The 2404-nt window shown below is 54.9% G+C and overlaps 1 protein-coding gene across 1 annotated transcript; it reads left to right on the forward strand.

The window, feature by feature from the left end:
• The first annotated feature begins 644 nt into the window (after positions 1-644).
• Positions 645-1806, forward strand: LOC131268993 (uncharacterized). Its single transcript, XM_058271303.1, has 2 exons — positions 645-771; positions 1025-1806. Exons 1-2 carry the CDS (start codon positions 738-740, stop codon positions 1804-1806), a joined length of 816 nt encoding a protein of 271 aa, XP_058127286.1. The 5' UTR covers positions 645-737.
• Positions 1807-2404: the final 598 nt, after the last annotated feature.

Consider the following 2404-nt stretch of genomic DNA (forward strand, 5'->3'; position numbering starts at 1 on the left):
AAAGGCATATCACTTCCCGCCTTGCGGTGCGCCGGACCCTGACGACGCAGCTGCACACTCCCGGTGGTATCGTATGCCCGCTTCCCGTTCCACAAGGGTCCCGATAAGAGATGAGAACTCGCTCCGATATCGTGAACGTCGTCGTGAACGTGGGCCCAGGGTCCGGTGGGATTCCTCAAGGAGTGGAGGCGTTCACGCGATATCGTAATCATGTGGTCATGTGCAAAACAACTAAAGCGAAGAAAAGAAAGGACCAACAAAAGCCAGCGGGTAGACACCCTAGGCGCGAGGAGTCGGCCTTTCAGTCGCCAAGAATCAGTCATCCGGATGGTCATCCCCGCGTCCCCGGCTCCCTAGGCTATATTATGCATGCGGGACGGAACACTGCGGACACACTCTAGGCAGTGAGATAATGTGAAAATACATTTGGTGTAGCTCTTAAGAAGGCGTGTGTGTGTGTGTGTGTGTGTGTGCTTCCATGTGTCGTTGGTGCGGTTGTCGATGAAATTATTCAAGATTTATTCAAATCGCGAGCGGCCAAATTTATCTCCCCGTTCTGGCAGCAAGAAAGCATCTCTTTCCCGAAATTAAACACCGAACCGAAAACAAACATACACAAGCGGACCATGCTGGGTGAACGTCGTCGGACATGTTTCACCAAATTAATCAATATCCTGTGCGGTGGCCGGGAGGTGCTGCTGGTTCTGCTCCTGCTTTCGGCTAACGGCATTTGGCAGATGGCGTCGCTGGATGCGATCCGCACGGACGATGGTAAATGGAAATTTCCACTCACAGAGTTAAGCTTTTTCTGCCTGCTTGCTCGCTCGCTTGCTGTTTTGCACAGAAGAGCGAACAAACTAGGTAATCATGTCCCCCGCCACCAGCTCGTCGCTCAACGCACCCGTAAACCAAACACGCCTGTCAACGACCGCAATCAATCGCGAGCCAGCGGCGACTACTAATTAATATTAATAATGCCCAAAAAAACCCATGCTCTTTCTCTCGCCTTATTTGTGGATTAAAGTGCCAACGAACTGCCGGGTGGAGACCACGGTGACGTCCGGCACGTTCGACCAGTACTACGCCCTGGCCGACATCGGCAACCGACCGTCGGAGCGCCATCTGGTGAACGTCAGCGTGGAGATCGCGGTGCGCAGCCGGCAGGAGGAGCTGGCGGTGCTGCTGTCGAGCCTGGACCGGTCGCACCAGTATCCGGACTTTGCCCACACGTACGAGATGCGGCTGACGAACGTCTACACCGTCCTGTACCGGGAGACGCTCAAGCTGCGGGCGTACCACAGCCCTCAGGACAAACTGTTCCCGGCCGATCGCTTCCGGCTGCGGTTTCTGATCGGCCACGACGGCAACCTGACCGTGCTGGCGAACGACGATCCGGCGCGGGTGCTGCTGGCGGTGGTGGACACCCAGCCGCCGCTGGAACCGCACTACATCAGCTTCGCCTCGCGGATGAACGCCTACCCGATTCGGTTCTCGCTAGGCTGCGGACTTCCGGAGCTGACGCCGGAAGCAACCACTGCCGATCCGGACATGTTCAGTGCCACACAGGCGACGGAGTTGTCCACTCCACCAGTCGGTGTCAACAACGCCTGTCCACCCTGCCCGGAGTGCGCCAAGCAGCGGTGTCAGGTGGTCGTGCGGGCATGCGCAGACAACGCCAGGGACGCAAACGATCGGTCAAGGGACGAGCAGGAACAGCGGTACTACTTCTACTTCAACCTTCTCCTCCAGAAGAACAAGACCAAGCAGGCGATCGAGCCGAGTTCCGGTCGGAAAGCCAAGCCGTAAGCCGATCCTCCAACGAACTCCTGACTCCTGCGCCTTAGGTCGAATATCTGCAGTAGAGACAACGCACTCCATAGACACGCGAAGCAAAGTTATCATGACCAACCTTATGCAGCAGGAGCAGAGTGCTAGAGCTCCAGGTCTTCACGATACTTCAAAGTGCTTCAATAAACATACGGCATGCGGAATCGAAGCTACATTGTACGGGGCACTCAGCAATCGCAATGACTCAGTAAAGTTCAGTTCAGTTTGCTGACCTACGGAGATCAGGTCGAACCATCGAAGGGGAACCCACTCGACAAGGCAATTAGGATATGTACGCTCCCCGTCTTATCTGTCGACCGAAAATAAAACCAAAGTTCAACACTCACCACTCATCATCATCAGCAGCAGCAACAGCAGCAGCAGCACGAAATGTCAAACCGTTAAGTGCCGGCTCTCTGACCACACCGACTGACTCACCCATCAACTGGCCCATCCTTACCTTATCTGCACGTGCGTACGCTAAATTGCATGCGTGCACCACATCGGAACATCTTCATACCTCTTACCCTTTTTTAAGGGACGTGAAGTTGAAGTTCAATAGCAGGGAAGACAAAAA

Source organism: Anopheles coustani, chromosome X, assembly GCF_943734705.1.
Source record: "Anopheles coustani chromosome X, idAnoCousDA_361_x.2, whole genome shotgun sequence".
NCBI classification, from domain to species: domain Eukaryota; kingdom Metazoa; phylum Arthropoda; class Insecta; order Diptera; family Culicidae; genus Anopheles; species Anopheles coustani.